General features: G+C 40.4%; 1 protein-coding gene across 3 annotated transcripts in view; it reads left to right on the top strand.

Annotated features, from left to right (window-relative positions):
- Positions 1-23,645, top strand: part of Ccdc171 (coiled-coil domain containing 171) — a 305,368-nt gene extending 281,723 nt beyond the window's left edge. For all 3 annotated transcript variants that reach the window (XM_040757219.1, XM_040757220.1, XM_040757217.1), the window contains one exon: positions 21,733-23,645. In XM_040757219.1, the coding sequence (XP_040613153.1) occupies positions 21,733-21,951 (219 nt within the window). In that variant the 3' untranslated portion in view covers positions 21,952-23,645. The remainder of the gene's footprint in view (positions 1-21,732) is intronic.
- Positions 23,646-24,001: the final 356 nt, after the last annotated feature.

The raw sequence follows: 24,001 nt of genomic DNA, 5'->3' as shown, positions 1-24,001 counted from the left end.
GTTGTGAGCTGCAATGTGGGTGCTGAAAATTGAATCTGGATACTCTGGAAGTGCAGCCAGAGCTCTTAACCACTGAGCCATCTCTCCAGTCCCCAAATATTGCAATTAGTTGTTTTAGAGACAGCGTCTCCTTATGTAGCCTTGGCTGGCCTAGAACTCACTATGTAGACCTGGTCCCTGAGTTCTAGGATTAAAGGTGTACACCAACAGGCCCAGCCTATTTCACTATGTTATATACTGCAATTTGCTTATTCACTCATCAAATCTATCAACTCAATCGACTTGAGTTACTTTCCGGTTTTAACTGCTATGAAAAACTTTGCTAAATAACATGGCAGCCCACATTGTTTTTTTAAATCTGCTTTCGGTTCTTTTGTGTGTTAACTCTGACGTGAAATTGCAGGATGGTATAGCAATTCTGTTATTTTTTTAAGGAGTCACCATATGATTTTCCATGGAGGTTGTATGGTTTTATAGCCCCACCACTGTTGCACAAGATCGTCAGTGCTGCATCTTTACCAGCACTCTGACCAATTACAACAATGCCACGTCTCATTGAGGCTTTCCTCTGCATCCCCAGGGTTTTGGTGCTTATCAACTGCATGCTGTCTTTGAACAATGTTCTCTCAAAGTCTTGCTCAGTTTTGAACTTAGATTTTGCTGCTGAGTCCCAGGAACTCTGTATCTATGTGGATTTTAATCTCCTAGCAGATGTATGGTTTACTAACATTTCTTCTACTAAGTGGGTTGTTGCTTTTCTCTACTGAAGAGTCTTTTTAAGTTTTTATGGTCTATTAGTCTGTTTTTCTTCTTTTTTTTCATTTATACCTTTGGAATCACACCCAACAAATCTTTGCCAAATCTATTTGCCAGAAAGCTTTGTCCTGGGCCACATCCGGAGAGCCTTATAACTTTTAGCTTTACATAATAGGTAGGTCTTTTACTTGTTTTTACTTTATTTTGATATCGGGTATTTTGTAAGGGTCTAATTTCATTTTTCTGCATGTATTGAGATTCTCTAGAACTACTGTTGAAAAGATTATGTTTTCCCCACTCTTGGTCTTGACACAGTGTCAAAAATGATATTGTACATCATATAAAAAGCAAAACACACATTTATAAACCAAAATTATATCTTTTGGATGCCTTGTGTGTGGCTCATTGTAGACAGACTTTCTGGGGGGTTGGGTATCAGCTCACAAAAAATTGACTTGGAGACTTATTATTATTAATTATAAAAGCTTGGCCTATAGCTTAGGCTTGTACCGCTAGCTCTTATAACTTAAATTAACCCATTTCTATTAATTTATATGTTGCCATGTGACTTGTGGCCTTTACTTCTTGCGCATGTCTATTCTCTCTGCCTCCACGAGGGACTCCATCTCTCTTCTTCCCGGATCTCTCTGTCCAGAAGGCCCTGCTATATACCTTCTGTCTAGCTATCAGCCATTTAGCGTTTTATTAGACCAATCACAGTGATACATCTTCACACAGTGTAAAGGAATATTTTACAACATTCCCCCATTTTTGTCTAAATAAAAAAAGATTTTAACTCTAACACAATAAAACTATATACAGTAAGAGTAATTATCAGGTAAGAATTACATTTACAATATCTAGTCCATTTGTATTTAGCAACTTTGGAGAAAGTACTGTATTATATCCTATCTTGTTGAGTCAAAAGTTTTGTACCTAATTTACTTTTTATTATGCTTGTATTACCAACCTAAAATATCTTTAATATCTTAAAATACACTTTAAGCATTTTGTCTCTCAACCTTATACACTTTACATCTTTCTTGTAAGTTTTTAAAAAATTGGTAGCAAAGAGAACTATAACTATCTCATTTTAAACTCCATTGGAGACCCAAGAAGGATAAAATATTGCTTGTGTAAACAAGAAATGCAGAGAAAACAACTTCCAAAACTATAGAGATGACAGAGACATCTGGCTGCCTGGACAATCACCCCAAGTTTCTTATGTAATGTTGGGGTATCTGTCTTCAGCCTATAGACCTGGATTGACAGATGTTTTTGTAAAGCCGGAGTGCTTTTTTGTAAAGCAGGAATTTTGAAGGACTGTCTTACCTTGTCTTGGCAAGTTCATCAGTCACCTTCTTTTGTGTCCTGTTTGTCCAGTTTATACAGCATGCTATATGCTTTGCTTATTTCCTTTGCATCTGCCATTTAGTCCTGATTCTTTAAATTCCTTGTGAATTGTTGATTTTGTTGGGTACTGGTCATTTGAACAATGTGTGGACTCTGGAAATCAGATCCCACCCCATTACTTGGGGTTTTCTGGGCTTTGTTTTGCTTTTGTGGTTGTTGTTGTTGTGGCTGTCTCTAATGCCAAGAATCACCATGAGGTGTAAACTGTAATTTTTCTCTAATGCTTTTGGACTTCACCTTTCCACGTGTTTGTGTGATCATGTATATGGAGAAGGTTTGGAATATTCTAGCCTTCTTGTGGCTTCTGAAAAGAATAATGAACGAAGAGGGAGAAGATACCAATTTGAAGCCCTGAGTTGTCACTTCAGCTAGGGGGAGGAAGGTGGAAGTTCCATAACAATAAAACCCCTTCCTCTGTGCTGCTCTGAAGGGAAGGGTATGGGTACTTGGAGGGTGGATCTGTGTTCTCCACCCTGGCTGCTGCAAGCTGCTCCTCTTGTACACAAGGTTGGTCATGAGGACTGGTGAGGCAAATGGGAAGCTGCTGCTGTAGTAAGTGCTGAAGTTGGCCAAAATGAAGCATAGCTGTCCCAGCCCTCCCCCTGGAGTTTGAAAACCTTCAGTAGACCCCAGAGTTCCAAATTGTTATGTTGTACTAGAGCAATAGTTATCTAGATGGCTCTTGGTACTTTCTCTAATGATGTCTTTCCAGAATTCTCTTAGCCCTTATTCTTGAGCACCATATTGTATTATGCCATTGGTAGGATGAAATGATATACCTTTATTCATGGGTCTGATAGTGTGTGTGTGTGTGTGTGTGTGTGAGAGAGAGAGAGAGAGAGAGAGAGAGAGGACACACATCACATATGTACTTTAAAATTATTTTAGATTTACTTTATGTGTATAAGTCTTTTACTTACTTATACATATGCATACACACATATATTTGCACCACACACACACACACACACACACACACACACACACATACACACACACATTTGGTGTCCACAGAGGTCTGAAGATAGTGTTGGATCCCTTGGAACTGGAGTTACAGATGGTTTTGCATTACCTTGTGAATGTTAGAGACCAAGTCCAGGACCTCTGCAAAAACAGCAAGTGCTCTTAACTACTGAGCCATCTCTCTGGAACAATATAAGTATTGTAAGCAAATTATATAAATGATACTAAGTAATGCAAGTCAAAAGTGATAATTATATGTGTGAGGATAGTAAAAGAAGAGGTAGAGATGAACTAGATTCTACATTTAGATGTCTCTATCCAACGAACAAAATACACACTGGGAAATTTCTAAGTTACCCACTAAACCCACTAATTCACTTCACATTGCTTTCTACTTTAAGCTTCAGTTTAACATGAACTGTGTTCAACAACATATGTTAGTTTTATGCAAAGAAAGATTTCAGTTTGAGGAGATACCATGAGAACACAGCTGCTTAAAGACCTGATGCCGAAACCTTCAGAAGTCTGCTCACACTGGCAAGTTATCGTTGGACCACTTAGCCTGGTACAGAGTCATCTCTGCTGGGGTTAGCTCTGCTGGCGGAGGCTACAGCTCCCTATCCTTTAATTAGAGTTTCACCTTTGATTATGGATAGAAATACTTGGAATTGAAATCCTAAGTTTGCCTGAATCTCTACAGGGATATGCATTTGAATACCAATAATAAAATCCACCATCTTAAATAAGTAAAAACCCTTTGTGTTGTCTTCATCATGTAGTTTTATGAATGCAGGGTTTTGAATGTCATAGCATTTACTACTACTTTTCTTTATCTGCAACGTAACGTCTATTCTTTTCATAATCTTCAGATTCTCAAAGCACACAAATGAAAATTGATGATATGCTTAGGTATAAGCATATAGGAAGATGAAAGAAAATATATGAATAACTCAGATCATTTTTCAAACTAGGCACAAAAATTCTACATCTTAGTCAGAAGTATTTGAAAATACAATGCATTTCATCCAACAATTTTAGGAGCATGACAAAAATTTCCAGAAAAATTATGGATAGTCATTCAATTTTCACCGTTGAGACTTATTTTAGAGTCATTTAATGTATTATCGTAATATTTTCTAGATTCCTGTCCAGTTCAGCCCATGAAATGACCAAATTGTATCATCGTGGTTTTGAGCACACAGGCAAGAAGAAAAGTAGTTAAACATTTTGCTGTGTGTGAGCAGTTCGAGGGCAGGCAGACACCACGCACCCTGACCACCTATTATGAAGCTCTTTGCTGCTGTGGCAAGTGAAAGGGAGTTAATTGGGTGAAGCTGTGGAGCATGTTAGGGGCCTGGTAAAGGGTTGCTGTCTGACAGCTGAATGTCAGCAAAAGCCAGTCAAGTGTAGCTGAGAGACAGAGACCTGTCACAAAGTTCCCGCTGACTGGAACACAGTTAGGAAGCTGAAATATGGTTTCGTCTCACTTTCTCCCTCATTGAATCCAAGCACCTTAAAAGATTTTACACTGTGGATGTCAACTCTTGTTCTCTAAGATGTTTCCCTCTAACTGTCCTGCATTCAAATGATTGAACAAAAGATGCTAATGTTTAGCAAAGTGAATATGAATTCCTTCTTTTCCCCATTTCTACCCAAGCAGATAGACATTCAACTCAAAGGAAACTTTGAAGGTTTACCTCAAACAATTACATCACTCCCAAATTTAGCTCATAACAGAGCCTTCAAGAGAAGATGAACATGGGCAATTAGAGCAGCGGGACTGCTATGCATTCTCTGCTGTAGGATGTCCTGTCTGCTTGACCTGAGAATGGACACTCGTCCATGACTTTCATCTTGTCTTTCGCCGCAAGTTCATTCCCTAGCTTCCCTGAGAGGCCTATGCAAATTGCCATGTAGCTACCAATGGTCTAAACAATGAACAGACAGGAAGAGTGAGGCCCCTGAAACCTCAGACACTTCATAAGGAGGGGCTTAAGAAAATTGGAATTAAAGAAAATAAAATCAACCTCTAAAATAAAGGTGTTTTCAGAAAGCGTTTGTTATCAAGGCATGGCATCCTTGTGGCTTTCTTTACATTGCGAGTTCATTTATTCATTCATCTACCCAACGCTAGACAGGCATGCAGAAGATCTGTTCTGTGTCTCCACTGCACAGGGCCCTGGCAAACAGTGACAAACAGACCCAGCCACACTTGTGTTACTCAAGGGATGATCACCAAGCCAGTGCTGAGCACAGAAACTTCACGTGATGAAGAAAGCACGGCATTTGAGTGGTTGAGACATGGCTCACATGGGTAGGAAAATGAGCTTCCATTTGAATTTGAGTCCTAGGTAATTTAAAAGCACTGCTGTGACATGTGACCACCGTATTAGATGGTGGGGGCCTATGAAAGTAGAGGATCCTTAGGATAAAAGAAAGGTACCTGACTCTCATGCAAGGCAATGGATGGCGGAGAAATATTGCGGAAAACAAGATCCCAGAGATGAATCTTGAAAACTGGTAGGACTTAGTCCAACAAAGAAGCCTCTTTCTAAGCAGAGAGCAGTGGGAAAGCTGCTCTGAGTCAGGGGAAAGCAGGAAACGTTTTGGGGTCATCACTCTGCTGAGCAGAGGTGATATTCTGTGGGAGGCTACCTTACTACAGCAGTGGATGCTACTGAAAAGTTTTCCCAGGGATGTTAAACCAAAGATCGCACAGGCCCCAACCCACATGGCTGCTTCAATGGATCAGAGCCTTTTGTCGAGAGCAAAAAGAGGCTTATGAAGCAAGCTGGGGGAAAGCTCACGGTACCTGATATTTCAGCGTTGTTTGTACAACCTACCTCTGGTATCACCTCGCTCCATTCTGAAGGTTATAAGGAGCAGGGATAAAGTTTGAAAAGGAGATACCTGAAATCACTTAACACAAGTATGCTTTCCAACAGGGACTCGGGCAGACTTGCCTGCCACGTAGGTGGTATTTGCCGCATAGGCCGCTGAATAGCTCTAGGTCTTAATTGCAGTTCTAGGGCCAGTTTTAGAATCTCTACCCTATGTAGTCTTTCCATCACTCTCTCCAGAGTAATATGTCTTCTAAGCTACTTATTTATTCTTATCAGATGAATTCTGTCTCTGTCTTGAAAATTACTTGCTGATTTGTTATCTGTGCTTAATACTTCTTAGTAGTCTCATTTATCACATTTTATTGCTCATCTTTAATAGTAAATTTAAGTATTCTCAAGTAATTAGTGGATATACAATAAGAAGAGATAAGGTGGGAAACAGTCTGAAAAAAATGACTTGTTTAAAAATTTTTTAAATGCATTTAGGGCACTGGGGATGTAGCTCGGTTGGTAGAATGCCCGCCCAGGATGCACGAGGCACTGGATACAATCCCAGGCACCGCACCAAACACATGCATTTAGAATGGGGAAAACAAAGAGGCACTTTGAGGAACTGATAAAAAAATTCCAGTTAAGAGTTTTGAGACCCATTTGAAATTACTGTTTAGGGGACATCCGATTCTGAATCTAAACTCCATTTGAAACAAGTGCCGACCTTTCTTACAAACTGATGTGCAATAGTTAATTTGAAAGAAAGACCTGGGAGTTTCTGAGCGACTAGTGGCATGTTTTACACATAACCAGAGAAAGAGATGGGCAATGGAGACGGTGGCCTATTGTCATTTCTCATACATTTTTGGTTGTGAGCCTAGTCTTTAACGGCTGAGCCATCTCTCTAGCCCCTAGTGTCGTTTCTCTATGCAACTGTCACTGGACTTTTAGGAAATGAGGCCACAGTTGGCAGCTGAGAATGTTTTGAGACAGAATCTGCTAACACCGGGTTCCAGGCAGAGTCACCACAGTTCTCAAAAGATAGAGAGGGGTTTGTGAGGTATGGCTAGTCTGTGTGTTGACATCACCTGTGTGGCCCAGCGAGCCCTCTAGGAAATCGAGGCAGGGCCTGATGCAGGGATTGCAGATCTACGAGTGGCAGATGGCGGTATGCTGGATGGGGGACTTCACAGGTTTTGTGTAAGCAGGTCAGAGAACAGGGCAACCTGGCTCATTCTGGAACCTTCCCTGTATCCACAGAACAGTGCAACAATGCTGGGAATCTTTTCTGTTGTTCTTCAAAGCTTGCAGGAGGAAAAGAGCAGTTGTGTAGTTACATAGTTACTTTAGCAAATGATTCAAGGAGACCTAGTTCAAGATACAGCCTAATTTAGGACTAGTAATTCATTCTGAAAATAGGGATTTTTTGTGTGTATGTGTGTGTAGGTCACCACTGTATCTTCATAGCTGAAAATACTGTCTGATACATTATAGGCACTGGGTACCTCTCTTCACAGCAAAGGAAGCATTTAACAATGTACAGAGGAAACCCACAGATTGGAATAGCTAAATTCTTCCTCTGAGGAAGGACTCATATCCAGAACATACCAGGAACTGAAGTAACTGAATAGAAAACAACCCCAGTGGCTGGAAAGGCTGCTTAGCTAGTACCAGCGCTTGCTTCTCTTGTAAAGGACATGAGTTCAGTTCCCAGGACCCACTTCAAAGAACTCACAACTGCCTATAACTCCAGCTCTAGGGAAACCAATACCTTTGGTGTCCTCTGGCGCCCCCCCCATTTAAAATTTTTAAAAAGATCCTAAAGAAAGCAACCCTGTTTAAAATTGTGCAAACAAGTTGAATAGCAGTTTCTTTCCCCCCTCAATATATGTTTTAATTTAAATTAGAAACATGCATGCTTCACATGTCAATCCCAGCTCCCTCTCCCACCCCTCCTCCCTTGTCCCTCCACCAGCCCTCCCAGCTCCCCACCCAATCTCCACATCATTCCCCAGGGAGGGTGAGGTTCTCCTTGGGGGAATCTCCAGAGTCTGTCATTTCATCCAGGGTAGGACCTAGGCCCTTCCCCATCTGTCCAGGCTGAGAGAGCATCCCTCCATGTGGAATGTGCTCCCAAAGTTCATTTGAATGCCATGGTAAACACTGATCTACTACCCAAGGCCCCAGAAATTGCTGAGGCTTTCTCACTGACACTACATTCATGGAGTCTGGATCAGTCCCCTGTTGGCCTCTCAGCCATCAGTCTGGGGCCCGAGAGCTCCCCCTTGTCCAGTCAGCTGTTTCTGTGGGTTTCACCAGCACGGTCTTGACCCCTTTGCTCATCACTCCTCCATCTCTGTCACTGGGAATAGCAGTTTCTTAAAAGAATGCATATAGGCTGCAGGGAGTGTGGCCCAGATGATGGCTTCACACCAGCACCCGTATGTACAGTATTAATTGGACTCAGGGGCCTGAAATAAAAGAAAGGGTGTGATGTGGAGAGGTCTGCCAGGAGCTGGAGGGGTGAAGTAGGGGTTGTATATATTTTCAAAATATATTGTGTTCATTTATGGATTTCTAAAAGAACAGAAATACTCAAAAGGGACACACAGAAAAACCTATCTATCTATCTATCTATCTATCTATCTATCTATCTATCTGTACTCAACATCACTACTCATCAGAGAAATGCAAATTAAATCCATAGGAGATTTCCCCTTATAATTGTTGGAATGGCTGTTATCGAAAGAATTGAACACAAAAAGTGTTGGCAAGGATGTGGGGAACAAGGGACCCTTGTAATCTGTTAATGGGGATGTCAATCAGTGTATCTGTTTTGGAAGGCCATATGGAGGTTCAAACACAAACAAAAACCAAACAACTAAAATAGCATTATATGATTCAACAATCCCATTTCATAGTATTTATGCCAATGATTTGAAACAGTGTGTCAGCATGCATCCCTCAAGTTCATTGCTGCTTCGTTTACAACAGTGATGACTCTGGAACCAACTCAGTGCCCAGCACCAAAGAATGAACTAAAAAAAAGTCCTACATGCACTCAATCTAATAAAATGTAGCCATTAAAAATGATTTTCGGCCATTTTGTAACACCCTAGGTGAGTGAAATAAGCCAGGCACAGAAAGCCAGGTGACATGTGATTTCAAGCTAGACAAGGCATCTATAATTTGAGCTAGTGGAAGTACAGACCAGATTGGGTAGGCTATGGTATGGTGGAGAAAGGGGAAATGTAGATGCAAGAAATAAATTCTTCTGTTCTACAGCAAAGCAGCTATAGTCAATACAAATTTATATTTCAAAATTGCTAAATTTGGGTCTTAAATGTTATGATCATGGATAAAAATGAGAATGTGAAATATTATAAATGTTAAATAGCCTGGAACTCATCCCACAGTCTTCAAAATCATGTCATTTTGCCCCATAATGCAGACAGTTATTATTTGTCATTAAAAGTAATTCTAGAGAAGAATTAATAAATAAAGGTAACTTAAGATACCCAGCATCTATAGGCTTAACTATATTTTGCATAGTGTAAAAGCATGGGGAATTTATTGTATGAGGTTGGTAATACTTAAGTGTAACTCTATGAATATTTTTGTGTAAATTGGTGGTTGTTGCATTATTTTCAAAGTTCTTTCAGGATGTTCTCCTAAGAGATTAATATGGTTTGACACTCTTGTCTGCCTGTATCAGAAATAACATTCCTGCATATCATAAGAGAAATGCTGTCACTAACTAGGCGATTTGTTGTGGAACACACTCTCCATCGCTTGTGATCTGAGGACATTCCACAGATAAGGCCCCAGATCACATGAGTTGTTCATCTGAAGTGCACTTCCCTGACTCAGAGAGACCACATTCTCTTACATAAAGACAGGCCATCCCTTCAGAAAGGCCCCACCACACTCAAAGGGTCCACAACCCTGAAGAACACAGAACTTTTGCTGTAGAGTGTCACTAGGGAAATCAACACTGTGCAGCATCCAAAAGGAACTTCAGGATCTTTGTGAAAAAAATGGGATGATTAAGGAGTATGGCCTAAAACAGTGGAAAGAGAAGGCATGAAAAAAAATCTGGGTTTCAGACTGTAAAATAAGAATTTATTACAAAGCTTGTTAGGATTCAAGGCTGACTGACATTTATGTTGGTAGAAAGCTACTCTAGGTGACTCTGCTAACCATGCTGCCCTTTTACCTCAGAGGGAATCTTCCTAAGTGTCCACATTACAGCTCTTAGATTACTACCCATTGGCATTTCAAAAGGATTATAACTTCAAGGGGAAATTGTCCAGTACTGAAAAGGTGGTCAGACAGCTTTTCCTTATGGTTCCCAGAGAGGGCATGGCTTGTGTACATTTTGACCACAGAAACTGTAATCTGTCACAGGGAAGCACTATTTGGAACCAAATGAACGTGTAGAGGCTGTGAGTGCCACCATGTGTATGGAGTTGCCTTATGAGGGGAGAGGTAGGAGTATTCAGTGTTGTCATTTGCATATTTTCAGTGCTAGTGATGTGTGGATGACTGAAATTGTTGAGAGCGTTCTTTGGCTAAAAACAAAAACGAAACAAAGCAAAACCATGTATGCTAAGTGCCATCATTTAAAGTTCACTTTTCATTGGCATTAAATATCTCACTTATGTTCCACTCTTAACTGCTAGTAGGGGTGTGTTATTTTCCCCAGTTTATTGGTTAATCATCTGCATTTCCAGTTTTGTGGACTCAGTTTACAACCTTGGCCAGTGAGTCAAATAATTTTAAAGATAAGAAATCATGTGACAGTTGGGCGGTGGTGATGGACACCTTTAATCCCAGCACTTGAGAGGCAGAAGCAGGTGGATCTCTGTGAGCTCGAGGTCAGCCTGGTCTATAAAGTGAGTTCCAGTACAGCCAGGGCTGTTACACAAAGAAACCCAGCCTTGAAAAATCAAAAAAAAAATCATGGGGGGAAATGTAAACATTTAGTCCTTTTTTATGACCCACATTCCAAAGTTAATTTATTAATGTTCATTTCTAGAAAAAAAGCTATGCTCATATGGATATATCTTCATGTTTGGTTTTTAAATAAAAAGACACACGTGTATATTATTGTATACTGTATGTACACACACACACGCACACACACACACACCTGAGTTACCATAGATGTACATAGGGTTTTTTTTTTACCATCTTTCCTAACCAGCATTCATCAGTAGAAATTGTACTTCTGTTTGGCTTCTGATCTCCTGAGATAGCCAGATGACCTAGGATGTTTTCCTGTGCTGTTGAGTGGCAGCAATGAGCTGTATCTCCACGTCAGCCATGTAGTCACAGGAGTAAATAGCTTCAGTGTTCTGTGTTGTTGAGCTGTGCTTGGTAGATGAATTAACGGGCAGGGTCACCCTGTGATGGGTGTATGGAGTATGACCCATTGTGGTCAAGGGGCTTCTGTGCATGTGTATGCATATGTATGTATATGTATGTATGTGTATCTACATACAAAATCTTTTTTGAACTTTTTTCACATGAAGTTATTCCTATATTAGGATTTGAATATTTGCCTCAGATTGTAAATTATTGTGTTATTTGAACATATTATATATCAATGAAATGGACATCTATTGATAGAGACTTTAGTTTCCTTTTTGGAGGTTTTACATGAATTGATCAATAATTAATTGGTTTTGAGACGTCATCTTTCTATGTAGTTCAGCCCAATCTCAAACATGCAATTGTCCTGCCTCAGACTACCAGGTACTAGGATTACAGGCCTGTGACATGATACTTGACTTATTTTTCTTGGTGATTTGTGTGAGGTGTTCATAAAAGAAATGCCTTGTGGCAGAAATGGTACGTGTACAGAGTAAGTACATGTAGGAGTGTGTGCTTGGGAAATTTTTCTCCAGCTTCATACCCACATGAATGAGTGTCCTTTTCCTCCTTCTCAATGGTAGCATTGCCAGTTGTCTGTGTGGTTTCCATCTGATGGGCGAAAAGCCATTTCTCCTTGTTGTATCTGTGTTGCATTTCCTTAATCATAATGAAGCAGTGCCTTTCCATGTATTTACTGGCTATTGTATCCCTTTTACCCCAACCAAATAGGCCATTTGTGCCTGGGATACAGGCTGCCAGGCCTTCCTCCTCTGTGTCTTTCTTTCTTAGTAATAGAGCTTCTTAATATTATCTGTGAAGTTCAAGGGGAAAACAAACTACATTGCCTAGGCACCCCCACCCCAAAATAGCTTTGTTAGTCATATGACCTAGGCTCAAGCCAATGAGATGTAACTAAAATGCTAGTTTTGAGGATCTGGGGACATGCTCAGCTGGAAAAGCGCTTGCCTTTAAAGCATGAGAACCTGAGTCGATCCTCAGAATCCATGTGAAAAGCGAGCATGGTGTTGTTTATGTATAATTCCAGCTCTGGGGAGGCAGATCCCTGAGACCCACTGGCCAGCTAGTGTAGCCTATTCGGTGAGCTCCAGACCAGTCAGAGACCCTGTCTCAAACAGGAAATATAGATGGCATCCTAGGAGTGACACCTGAGGTTGACCCTGCCCTTCGTGTGCACATGTACATGCACACACACGCACGCACGCACGCACTCATGCACGCACAAACACACACATGCACATGCACACGCATGCACTCAAATGCTGTATTCAGTTTTCAGAGCTATCCTCTCTCTTTGCTTCTCTCCTTTCTTCTTCCCAGAGTGTAGCCAGTTCCTCAGCAGTTTCCCCCACATGCTGGATGCATGCATATGGTGTCCTGGGGAGCAGGGCATCTTAAACGTTTTCCAGTAATGACTACTTTTCACCCAAGCAGCTCTTCTGCAACCCTGAGTAAATAGGCATATAAACTTAAATATTCAAAGCAAACATTTGCTGCTGTAAGTCATAAAGAAACTTCTTCTAAAATGGTTCTTTGGTCTAGATACCATTTTACCATCCATCAAAATAAATTTTTATTCTAATAGGATGGATGCTTGTTTATTTTTACACAACGACTTAAACAATGGCCAAATATTTAGTGTTTCAGGACGTAGAGCATCTTTAACATTTTTTAAAGTTGACTGATAGCTTGGTTTTATAGTGGTCAGGATTGAGAATGCCACTCCACATAAATATATACATGGCAGAAGCATGTTTAGGGCCATTTCAGAAACTTTTGGAAATTCCCTCCTAATCCAAAGCTAATATTTATGATTTAAAAAAGAGAAAAAGTCAGCAACTCCCTTTTAAAAATATTTTTATGTGTATGGATGTTTCACTTGCAAGTATGTCCAAACCACATGCATGCAGTGCCAGTGGAGGCCAGAAGAGGGCGTCAGACCCTCTGGGACTAGTGCTGCAGACAGTTGTTAGTTACCATCTGGGTGCAGGGATTAGAACCCAGGTCCTCTGGAAGAGCAGCCAGTGTTCTTAATGGTTGAGTCATCTCTCCAGCCTCTCAAATCAGCAAATTTTATTGTCAAGTATTCTAACAAAATATAACTTGAAGGCACACTAACTGCACATTTGATTGTTGGCAGACTTTCATATCTTCCACATTTAGCTACAGGATTGCAACCTGCAGCTTAAGAAGTGAACCATAGACCACCAAGATAGAAATGGCCTGGATCCCACTTAGTGTCCTTCAGCTCCACTAAAGAATGATAAGTTCTGCATTGCATAAGAAAGCATTTGGGGCTTTCTGTTACAACTGAGTGCTGTTACAGCAAATATACTTCCTTAGTTTATTTTCCAGTTAGATTTTTCTTTTAACTGCGTAAGTCTTGTAAATCAGAACGTCACTCCTGTGGTTAGCATGTGTGTTACACATTTTTAAAAACCAGTTCAGTCAAGGATTTCCTACATTGTATTCTTGTGTTTATTCAGGTTCCTGCTCTTTTTGTATATTTGATCATATGAATATATTTACATTTTGAATTCTCTGTGAGTTGTTTGGAAATGCAGGTTTCTAAGGCAGGGGAAAGCGATTTTTTTTCTGTTAATTTCTGGAGCTCTCCCCTTCAGGTGTGTAGTTAATGAGAAGTCGGGACAAACAGAGCATGGGATGTAAAGGAAAGGGAAAACCAAAAAGCTGCCAGGAAAGTTCTTCATTTCCCTTTCCAACCCTGATCAACCAGGAAGTTTAAACATCCAAGAGCAGATAATGGGAGCTGTTACCATGTTAGGCACAGAGACATCTTTAAAATAATTTAAAATTCAGTTAATTATTCTGGGGTAAGCTAAAACTTCAGCTCTGAATTGGAACCTAACAACAACTTAACATCTTGGTGAAAAGACTAGGACCTTCAGTCCGTGTAAATGCTGGCTGGCTTATTTATTTCCTGTGCTGCAGTGAGATGCTGGATTGGGATACAACAATGCTTCTCCAAATGAAAGAATTTGTTTCTGCCTCTAGCACAACGTATTCATCTCTCCTTTCCAGTCACCATATGAAATGGCTCTAGATAGGAAGTAAACCCTAGGCAATCTCTACTTTAGGTGCCATGAGAGGTCAGTGTATGAGCAATTGAACCAGAGAAAGATTCACATCTCTCTCTGCCATACTAAGCAGTAACCCGGGGCAACATCACTCTACCCATCTTGAGCCCTAGTTTCTTCAACTTTAAGATACTCAAGAGATTTTTCTCTTTGAGTCGTGAGAATTCATATAATGTCTACCAAGCTGAGCCTACCATGGTGCCTAATAAACAATCCCAATACATGGTAGCTATAAAAAAACCTTGGAACTTACTATCACTAAAAGCACAAAGAGAAGTCAAACACAAAAATTGTATTTTGTGGATTTTATTTCATTTCCTCTTTGTAACAATCCCAAGGATTCACAGATAAAGATATAGGCTCAAACAGGGCAAGTAATCTGTCAACGGTCACATACTTACTAAATGACAGGATGAAGAAGGAGAATATGAGAAGGTCAAGCTCATATCTTTCTGCTGTTCTGTGGTCCTCATATGTGAGACGTAATCTGTTACACATGAAATAATCAAACATCAACATGAGACCCAACCCATAAAGTGTTAATATTGGTGTTTTGTTCACATAGTCATTCATATTTAGTCTTAGCTAAATGGCTATGCTGGAAATACAAAGTCATGATTTATTTTAGCATATGGTATGCTCATTGTTTTATAGGAAAACCAAAAATACAAATAAATATGAGTGAATTCTCAGAAGGAAATATAAATTCTGGTTGGACGTTTGTCATCAGTGTAGTTAGGAAAAGGTGGGGAGAGGTCTGGGAAGCCCTCAGCAGAGAGGGAAGCCCTGACCAGAGTTTTAAAGGCAGGGATCTCCGCTGCAAAGGAAGATATGACTAGACCAGGGCTGCGTATGTACCGTGGAGAACATGCATAGTACTAACTGGATTGCTCAACGTCAAGGGAATCATAGATAAGACTGGACGGGGAAGCAGAAGACTCAAACATTGTACAACTAGGGGCCTGGTTGTGTAGACGCATAGAGGTGCAGACGCATTATTCCATCAATTTTCCATGTCAGATAGACCTGAGAGCTGGGATCTGCTTGAGGACAAAATGGAGTAATGTTTGTTGGTGTCTCTACCAGTTTTCTGGTTTCCTTTTTATTTTTATGAGTGACCTTTCTTGATCTCTACCTAGGGTGTTTGTTGACCAGGGAGCTCTTTCTAAGGCTCCACAGCCTCTTGCTCCCCACAGCCCTGCATTAGTAAGCCCAAGAGGCAAGCTAGTGTGTACTAAGAGTTAGTAACTTAGAGGGAGAAGAATGTATAAAATACTATGCAAGGTCTGCAGTTGCATACTAGAAGTTAGAATTAGTAGCTAAACGAAATAAGTAGTTAGTAGTATAAAAACAGATGTATGTATGCGTGCATATGTAAATGTATACATGTTTGAAGGTGGACATATATGTTCATGTGACTATCCCACAGGATTATTTCCAATTCTGATTGTGCCAACTGTGGTGTCCTGGGACTCCAGCTTGCTAGAACCGGAAACTGGGGAGGTGGAACACGATGCACGAATACTTTTGGAGGAAAGAAAATTTTGTTATGCCAAGCATTGAGAGTCTAGTGCGGAGAAAACGTTAGGAATTAGAGTGGAAATTGTTTCACTGTCTCTCCCTCTCGCGGGTGCTTTGGTCTCTTCATCAGTATAAACACAGGTGTCGCACTCAATGTAAAAGCAGCCAGCAGCATGGGCTTGAAACGCCAGCATGGAGACTGCAATAACAAAAAGTATACTACAGAATTTAACTGAATGGAGTTGTACTTTATACTTAAAAGCCATAGACAGTATGCATTCCTTCTGCCTAAGAATGAGTCACAAATGGGGCGCCCCCTTCCCATGACTCAGGGACCATTACAACAAAAGGGGTGGAAAGATTATAAGGGTCAGAGGTCAGGGAGGAGAAAACCATGTCTTCTGGACATGACAAGACCACTGCCTCCAGAAAGCCATAGAAGCTGTGGTTGTCTTCATAAGACCCACATAAGATCAATTCAGGCAGTATTCTAGCATGGAGAGGGCAGGGGCTCATGAAGAGCCATGAACAGTGATGGCTTCTGTGTGTGTGTGTGTGTGAGAGAGAGAGAGAGAGAGAGACAGAGACAGAGACAGAGACAGAGACAGAGAGATAGACAGAGACAGAGAGACAAAGACAGAAACAGAGAGAGTCAATTTTCTTTAAGGGTTGTCTCCTTGTAGGTTGACCATGCTTTAGTGGATGGGTATACTTCATACCCAGAAATATATGGAAAGCACAAATATGAGCCAATGGACATTAAATTAAAAAAGAAGAGTGGACAGGAAGTTAGGGGGTGAGAGCTGGAGGCATATCTGGTAGGAGTAAGGGGAGGCAGGAGTAAATATGATCAAATTATGTTGTATAAAATTATCGAAGAATCAACAGTATTTTTTAAAAGAAAATATATCTAATCCAAGAGGAGTCCCAGTGAAGGCCAGTATCCATAGCGTAGCAGAAGCCAGAGGTCTCGACCAGACCAATGACCCATTGCAATGAGCACTGACAGGTAGAGTGACTGGACTGAAGGGTGTGTGACTCACTGGGCCATAGCTTCCATGCTAAAATGTTTTAATGTGTGTGTGTTTTTTTTTTTGTTATCGTTTTTGTTTTGCTTGCTTTTGGTTTTACTTTTAAATCTTGTTTTGGGCTGGAGGTCACAAGGGAAGAGAGTGAAAGTGAGAGAATAGCGAGATGAGTGGGCCATGAAGTTAGAGTAGAATATACACCTAAAGAAGAATGGCCTGTCATGGGTTGTCTTCCCTCTCAAAATCTTAAGTATCAAAACCTCAAGTATTATGTATAGAAATACCGAGTTTTTAAGTTAATGTCACATAGAAGTTAGATACCAATGTTTTATCACACACCACCACATGGAATTGCCACAGACTCACAGTATTTCAGAGTTGAAGAATCCAACCCTTATTTTATAGGCAAGGAATTGAAGACTTTGGCAGGCTGACTTGCCTGCCCCAAGTGGCTGACTTCAGTGATAACAGGACTGGGCAGGGAAGCTGCAGTCTGCCAACCTCCACTATATCATGTGCTTAGCATGATCTGCACACGAGTAAATCATGCTTTTCCTCACCTCTCTAACCATATTCCTAGAAAACACAACTGGTTCATGGATGCTGGACAGGAGACAGATGGCCAGCTGCTCTAGCTGTTTAGAAGCCTTGGCTGGCAAACTCGCTGTGATTTACAGACAACTTACTGTGCTATTATTTTATTATTAGATGAATGCTTTAGTTTTGCTTGGAAACATTCTTAGAAAAATCATAATTTAAAAAAATGACTGCTGAGTGTATTCAATTACTGCCTTTCACAAATTTTTTAAATGGAGAAATTTAGTAGGTACATTCTGTATTGTGAGTGTATATTTTCCTGATCAACTATAACAGCTCTAATAGAACCATTTACAGCTCATTGAGAAAATAAAAGTGCTTCCATAAAGATTCGCATGACACCTAGCTCTTATTTTCAGGTAACCAATTTCTTTTTTAAAAAATTGCCCAAATTTAGAGTTATATGAGACAAACAGAACATCTAAACAGTTTATGAAGACGTTTAAACAGCCACAGCCTTCCCAGACTTAGGGTGTAAGATCAGATAATGATATTAACTCTTATTGATCTCTGCTACAAAGTTATTTTACTACCCTTATCTCTTTGTTACATTAAAAAGCATTTCCACAGGTTTTGATATTTGCAACAAGAAAAATACTTAATATTTAATTGTTACTTAAACAACAAATTCTCTGGTCCAACTTTCAGTAGAAATTTTGCTGGCTTTTTTTAAGCTAAATAACTTAAAATAAAATTTTATCCCGTTTCATGAAATAAAGATATTTTCTCAGAGTATAGAAAATGATTCTAGTAGCAGAAGCAGCCACTTGTTTTCATTTACACAAACATGAGCCTGACTGCTGGCCAGACGCCTTTGAGGAGCAAAGCTCTTTAAGGAAATTTGTGTTCTCTCTTCTTTTATCTCCTCCTCCTCTCTCTCTTCTCTTGCTTCTTCCCTCTTCCTTCCCTCACTCACCCTTTATTTACCTCTTTCTTCCCATCATCCCTCTCTTTTCCTCAAGTCAGTCTGATCATTTTGTGTTAAGAACATAAGGTCTGAAGAAAATTTGCAAAAGCTGAGTCTCATTTAAAATAGTGCAGAAATACTTGACACCACCTTTCAAGGTTATCTAGTCAAAACCACTCTACTAGATCAAAGGGTGTGTTTACACACAGAGAGAAATGGACACATGAAAAAAAGGGCAGCAACAGGCAGACCAGAGCCTTGCACCGAGTGCCAAGGCCTGCGGAATCTTCAGACTGCGGTGCTTGTGAGCTCCTCCCTGAAGGGCAGCCTTCCCATTTGTTGGGTCCTGGGCTGGTGGACTCATGGGAACAAAAGGGAGGCTTCAAGTGCGGTGTAACTCAGGAAGCTGTGTCATCTCTGATGCTGACAGAACAGGGCTCTTGGTCAGGTTCTTCTGTAGTGTAAGACATCAAGAAGACCCCCAGGGAGATGGGGGTTCACCCAGACGATTAGAAGTCAGTCTGTTGAAGGGATGTCTGCGAGCCATGTTCATTGCAGCGTGTTTTACGAGTCAGGTTATGGAATCAACCCAAGTGTCCACTAGCCAGTGAAGAGACAAATTTTGGAGTATCTGCAGAATAGAATGCCACCCAGACTTAATAAAGAAATTCTGTCACTTGTGACAGCACTGAAGAAGTGGAGAAGCCTAGCCCGGGACAGATGCCTCATTTCTCCTTTCCATGTAAGAGGACACAGTTAGAATCTACGACTTCACAAGAGCAGAGACGAGAATGGCGATCGCATTGACTGGGTGTGTGCTGCAGGGAGAAAAACCAAAAGGTTCCAAGTCTTAGAACAGGCAGCCTAAGTTTGATGGGGTTTGCTCCCTTGTACATTGGGGACTGAAGCTCACTGTTCTGCTAACAGAATAAAAGGGACATGTTCTCAAAGCAGAGTGCTCAAATTCCTGATACAATCACATTATATTAAAATTACAGTTTCACTTTGCAAGTCACATCAGTACAGACTGCTGCAACTTGTCAACACTGTAAAATACTAAAAGACTAAACGTTTTCGGAGCTTAGTCCAACCACATTGGAAACCATTGCCGTAAGTAAGCTAAAGAAAGCAAAGAAGAGAGTCAGGCTGTCCTCAGATCTTTCCGCATTCCTTCAACTCCTGGGTGTGCAGAGGAGAGTTAGGAGGTGTTATATACCACTTAGAGCTGCAAGCCCAGTTGGGTAGTGAGGCCACCACCCCACACAGTCAGCTGTCACAAGCTCTGGAAGCGGTTCTGGTAACAGAAAGCCTACAAGGTAGAGGCTGCCTGTGGTACAACTGTGCCTGTGGTGCAGCCCCTGCCTGTGGTCCCCCGGTGCCTGTGGTCCCCCGGTGCCTGTGGTCCCCCAGTGCCTGTGATACACTGGTTGCCTCTGCTCATGTTCTGAACTAAGGTAGCCAGGCCCAGAATGACGGCTCTGAGTGCGCCCATAGCCCTGCTGTCCAGGACTGATGCACGCATGCCTTGGCTGTTCTTTTCTTTCCATGGGACACAGTAAACCCTGTGCTTCATGGAGATAACAGAGTGGCCACTGTAGGCACTTTTTTTAAAAAACTTCCAGCATGAAAAGAGATGATTTCCATCAGCTATCTGCTTGCGGTGGAGTATCAAGAAATCAAAAGAACCGAGATCAAAGAAAATTGCTCAACTAGGTGCTAGATGCAGACATTGATTTTCTCTAGTTGTACTTTAAAAAAATCTACAAAAATGATAACACATACAACAGTGGAATTTCTAATACACTCCTAGCGCCGGCAGTGGTTTCCTCCTTGTCTCCACATGTAGAAATAGTGTTGTATAACATGACACAGTGAAGCAGACCCTTATATCGTATGTTTTATTATCAAAACTTAAAGGGAATCCAAGAAAAATGTGATTTTAAAACTCTGTAAACTGGAATGTTTTTAGTGGGCACCCATAGCTGGTCTTGTTGTCTCACCAGCATTCATTTGCTGAGAATCTAGAAAATTCTGGTTAAAGATTGGTCATTATTTTCTTATATGTGTATATGTCTTCAAATAGCATCTGTTTCATGGCTAAAACTTCATTCGCATTAAATATTAACTACTATTTACTGGTATTTTGTTTCTTAAGTGTCACATCATAGCTTTATCAAATGTTAATTTTGTTTTCAAGTATTTTATGAGTGTGTGGCAGTTTTGAAGTTTGATTTTAGAGTCTACTAATGATATATATATACATACATATATATGTTTACATATTAGAAACTGATTTCACAGCATAATCTCTATGTGTATATATGATTCCCAGATGATTAAAACAATCTTAATCGAAACAGGTGCTGGCATTGTTATTGAAGGTGTAACACAAGTTCTCACTAGACTTTATTCATCGTGTATTATTTTCTAGAAATCACTGGGATTTACTTATTTTTCTTTGTGTTAAACTTGCAAATTAAATCATTAAAAGCAGTTTAGAAATGAACACCACAGATCATTCACTTCCGAAGCAGTCCATTATAGCACATTATAAACTAACAGAACAAATTGAATTGAAGCTAAACTGGAAAACGCCTAGTTGTATTGACTTCTTGATATAAAATGTTCAAAACAGTTTCGTACAAGGCTCTGCTGCTCCTCCAGTACCCCGAAACAACTATGGCATAGGATGTTGTGGGATATTTGTACACTGTGTGAAGATATCTCTGTGATTGGTGTAATAAAGAGTCAAATGGCCAGCCGGGAAGAGGTTAGGCGGAACCTCTGGGGATAGGGAGGCCTCTAGGAAGAGAAGTGGCAGGAGACGCCAGTAAGACTCTGAAAAAGTCAGACGTACAGTACAGAGCAGAGATATTTGAGCTGTGTGGCAGACTGTAGGTTAATATAAACAGGCTAGTTGGAGTTACTAGAGCTAGTTGGGGACAAGCCTAAGCTAAGGCCAAACCTTAGTAATTAAATAATTAATCTCTGTATTATTATTTAAGGCTAGTGATCCAAAGAGAGTCTGACAAGAAAGCCCTCTAGAATAGGATGAGCTGATTCACTCACACTGGAAAACTGGTTCTTTAGATGGTTTCATATAGATTACTTAATGGCAAGCTCCATCCAAGTTTACGTCTCAAGTAGGACCTGCTTTCTCATTTGTGTTTGTAGATTCTATTTCAGAGTTTAAATTTCAACGTGCCTCTTTCTTCCCACAGACAGGATCCCGGGACCATTCTAACCTCTCCGTCCCTTCAAGAGCTGCCCTCCCCGGGGACACAGTTGTGGACTTTCTTCCACTGCAAGCGGAGCTTGATACAACTTATGGTTTTTTAAAGGAGACATTCATAAATATGGCACCCCATTCTCTAACGTCATCTCAGTCCTCTCCAGTGGTATCTGCTAATGCCAAAAGACCATCTCAGATTGGATTATGACATCATGAAATAAAAATGCAGGAAGACTTAATAGTACAATTAAAATTGTTTTGAAGGGGGAGTTTCTTTTCAGTTGAGCTTTGTTTAATACAAGTGAGGGTGGGCTTTTAAAATATTGTGTGATATCTTGATGTGTGCAGGGATCTCTGTCTCCTTAAATAATGAAATAACCCACTTTTCCTCCCCAAGTTTTATTTATTATCACAGTTGCTCATTTTTATGTAACATATTTTTAAATGTTAAAGAATGACACATTTTGGGTAATTTCCCTCAGACTTAAAAAAATCAATAAGCCATTTTAGTCTCTATCTATCAAAGTTGTTTCATACTTGTCTGTTTTAAAGCAAGACTGCAATACTTTAATAGGATTGAGAGAGCTATTTGAAATGTATGCCAATGATTCCTGTCATTTCATGGCAGCCCTGCCATGGTTCACTGAGCCCCTCTTCTCTCTTGTCAGCTCAGCTGAAGACAAGCATTTAGTTGCAAACTTTAAGCAGGTTGTGCAAAACAGAAATGATGTGAGTGCTTCTCCTCCCGCACAATAATGTCACTCCTGGTCAATGTGAGAAGGTCAGGTTGCTCCTTGTAAAGCTACATGATACCACTTGCCCATTTGAACAAGTTAAGTTAACTGCTGAATCTGGTCCCTGTAGGTATTGAAAACCTTGTCCTTTTATCAAGTCTGTATTTGATAGGAAGGAAGAGCGGCCCTGCTGGGAGGGTTTCTGTGGACTGCTTAGGCACTTTATAAGGACAGTTCCCACGCCAGTGTAGCAGGTGATATATTTAGTATAAGCTGAAAAACTTCAAGGTAACGGCCGTTTTGACCTTCAGAATAGACTCCTTTTTTTTGTTTTTGTTGTTGGTAAGACCCAAGAGTGACGACCGTCTTTGATGCTGACAGAATTTAAAACAAGGCCATTGCCCTGCATTTTCTGCCTTGTAGCACACAAAAGTAAAATTGTATGTCAGGCCGAGATGTCGGGGAGCTGACAAGATGCCCCAGTGACATTTCAGCTAGAAAGAGCAAGTGTCTTGCAACCAAGTGGTCAAATATCAAATAATAGGTCAAGCAGGAAGGAGCTGAGTTCTAACCACAAAGAGGTTTCTGGTAACTTACTTGACAAGCTTTTGGGCGCTTTGTGGCTTGACAAAGTGATGTTCTGTTGGGTATCGCTAGACAGACTGTTCTTTATCGCCGCCAGAAGATCAGGCATTGACATTGATTAAACTCTTTAACCCTTAAAGGTTAACTCCTTGCAGTTTGCATCATGGTAAGTGAAGAACAAAAGAATACTTGTAATGTGCATTTGTTTTTGTTTTCATCATTTAGCTCCCCAGTGACAGTAGCTTCTAATGTGCCCTGTAGTTTTTGACAAAGAATTTTGATATAAAATCCATATTTTTTATTCCATTATAGAATTTTTCATTGTGGACACATTAGAAAACAACAGTTTGTATTGTGAAACCTATATTGTGTTTTGTGATATTTGGCCTTGGGAAATAAAATCTGTACATTGTTTATTGTACCATCCAGGTCACCCCAACAATATGTGCTGTCTGAGGTGACAAGGCACCATTGCTGAAATATTGTGTCATACTATTTCTTAAAATACTGGGCCAGGATAATCAGCTTTGTATACAACTCTAGAAAGCTTTTTATGAGGAGTAAAATTCTATTTTTAACCAAATTGCTCTTAATTCTTTTTATTTATTTATTTTTTTGGAATTCTCAGTGTGCTCTGATAAAAGTTACCTGTGTGAAATTCAGCTGGTATACAGAACACAGGATGTGCTGTTGTTTTCATGAAGATGGTAAACTGTTTTCTTCACATTTCAAGATAACTTACTTCTGCCATTCCTGCAATGATGGGGGTGTTCTGTATGGGTGGTGACATATGGGCTTGTAGTTTACATGTGATCACTGAACTTCCAGTCCTCACTCTAGGATGTCATTGCTACCCTATGTAGCCCATGTGCCTTTGTGTGTGTGTGTGTGTGTGTGTGTGTGTGTGTGTGTGTGTGTGTGTGTGTAGTCTACTTTCAG

This window comes from Mesocricetus auratus, unplaced genomic scaffold (assembly GCF_017639785.1).
Source record: "Mesocricetus auratus isolate SY011 unplaced genomic scaffold, BCM_Maur_2.0 Super-Scaffold_100014, whole genome shotgun sequence".
NCBI lineage: Eukaryota > Metazoa > Chordata > Mammalia > Rodentia > Cricetidae > Mesocricetus > Mesocricetus auratus.
This window is presented reverse-complemented; position numbering and strand designations above follow the sequence as displayed.